General features: G+C 37.6%; 1 protein-coding gene across 1 annotated transcript in view; it reads right to left on the reverse strand.

Annotated features, from left to right (window-relative positions):
• Positions 1 to 488: 488 nt before the first annotated feature.
• The window catches only part of LOC102851880 (carbonyl reductase family member 4-like), a 39,524-nt gene continuing 37,737 nt past the window's right edge, over positions 489 to 2,275 (reverse strand). Inside the window, exon 5 of the mRNA XM_006896662.1 lies at positions 489 to 667. Coding sequence (XP_006896724.1) covers positions 489 to 667 — 179 coding nt within the window. The remainder of the gene's footprint in view (positions 668 to 2,275) is intronic.

Genomic DNA, 2,275 nt, shown 5'->3' on the forward strand with positions numbered 1-2,275 from the left:
AGAAAATCCAGGAGTACAGTGTGTCCTCTGGACGAGGGTTCTCTTAGCTGAGAACTTCCTAAACCCAGGAAAAGACAGACACCAAGACACATGGAAATCTCCAGCACTACTAAAACTATTGACAAATAATATTATTGAAATACATTTAATTTAGCAATAGTATGTAAAGACAATGTCTAGAAAATCTAGTCTAATAACTCTTAAATATTAAACAATCATTTTTTCTGTTTTCAAGACATATTAGGTAACTGTTTACATTATTTGTAGCATGGTCAAATATTAAAACTGCTTTAAAATTATAAAAGATACATATCCTTTAGGAAATAGTATTGGCCATTGTTCTTTTCAGATATTTATATAAAAAGAAAAATTAATAGTTTTAGTATTAATAGGATTGATAAGGAAATGTCACCCCCATAGATAACCATACCAAAATGTGCCCTTTTTTTCTATCATTATTATTGTTACTGTCCTGAATAACCTGGAAATTATATTATGAGTTGTAAACCCCCATCCACTACTAAAACATGCCCTGTAATATAAGGTGATTCTAAAAGAAACACCACAGCATGTGCAACATCAAGCGGTTCTCCAAACCTCCCAAGAGGAATATTTTTCTTTATATTTTCTTCTTTCAAATCTTTTGTCATATCTGTGTGAATAAATCCTAAAAAAACAAACAAAAAACAAACAACCTTGTTTTATTTAATTGGAAAGGGCAATCACTAAGGCATATTTTAAAATAAAATACATTCTCTCCTAAATATTTAAAGTTGCTGTTGTTGTTGTTGTTGTTAGGTGCTGTCAAGTCAGAGCAACCCAATGAAAAACCAATCAGAACACTGTTTTATCCTGTGCCATCTCTGAAACCCTCAAACTCATTGCCGTGTCACAATGATGTCAACCTATGCTTTTGCTGCCCCCTCCATCTTTTCAAGCGTGATGCCCCACTGCAAGAAATAAACCACTCCTAGCAATACATCCAAAGTATGTGAGATGAAGTTTCATCTCCTTGCCTTCAAGGAGCACACTGGATGCACCTTCTTCAAGACATATCTCTGTGTTCTTTTGGCAGTCCACGGAATGAATTTCAGCTCTCTTCTCCAACATCACAGTTTAAAGGCATCAGTAATTCTTCTGTCATCTTATACATTGTCCAGCTCTCAAAAAATAGCAAGTGACTGAAAAGACTATAGCCTGAATCAGGCACATCTTTGTTCTCAAATGGACATAATTTTTTTTTTTTGGGTGGCGCTGCCAGCTGTTTATTCAGGACAGGTGACAAGCATCTAGGTGGACATGCAGTACACTCCAGTGTGATGAACCAGCCCCAGGCCGTACACTAACCCGCTCTGTCCCTGGTGGCTGGCCGAGCGGGGTGGTCAGAGGAGGGCGGTGGGCATTTGATCCGGTAAAGTGCTGCTGCTGCCCAGTGAGCTGGCAACATGGACCAGCAGAGGGCTTGTTGGCTGCATGGAGCCACACATGGGGCCAGATCAAGCTGAAGGCCACCTGCTTGGGCTATGTGTCCTTGAGACCAGAGGAGTGGCCTGTCCTGTATAAAATGGACATAATTTAACAAGCTTCATTTTACAAAATAGTTTTGCTAGTAATCAAACAACGAAGTCTACATTTTACTCAATTTAACTTAATGAACATTTATTAAACATTAATATACTTGGTCCTTAATTTCTAGCAAAATATAATCAGTAATTAAAAATAATAATTATTACAAAGAGAAACAAGGTAGGAGGCATCTCACTCCCTGATTTCAAATCCTACTACACTGCCATGGTGGTCAAGACAGAGTGGTACTGGTATAAAGAAAAACACACAGATCAATGGAATAGAATAGAGAATCCACAAATCAGCCCATCTACCTATGGTTAATTGATTTTGACAAAGGGATGAAATCAGTTAAGTGGGGAAACGACAGCCTTTTAACAAATGGTGCTGGCAAAATTGGAAAACTATCTGTAGAAAACTTAAGCAAGATCCACACCTCACTCCATACACAAAAATCAACTCAAAATGGATCATGGACCTAGGACTAAAACCAAGGACCATATATTTCACTAAAGAATAGCTTGGAAGAAGTCTAGAAGTCCTAATCCACAACATAAACAGTCTTCCAAGCATCCTGGAATATCTACAACCAGGCGAGGATAAAATAGATGAACGGGGCCTTCTAGGAATCAAATCCCTATTTATAAAATACTTGAGCACCACAATAAGATAAAGGTAAATAACCCAATTGAAAAATGGGCACAGGATA

The sequence above is a fragment of the Elephantulus edwardii genome, unplaced genomic scaffold (genome assembly GCF_000299155.1).
Source record: "Elephantulus edwardii isolate Elephantulus edwardi_28Jun2011 unplaced genomic scaffold, EleEdw1.0 scaffold00188, whole genome shotgun sequence".
In the NCBI taxonomy this organism is placed as follows: Eukaryota; Metazoa; Chordata; class Mammalia; order Macroscelidea; family Macroscelididae; genus Elephantulus; species Elephantulus edwardii.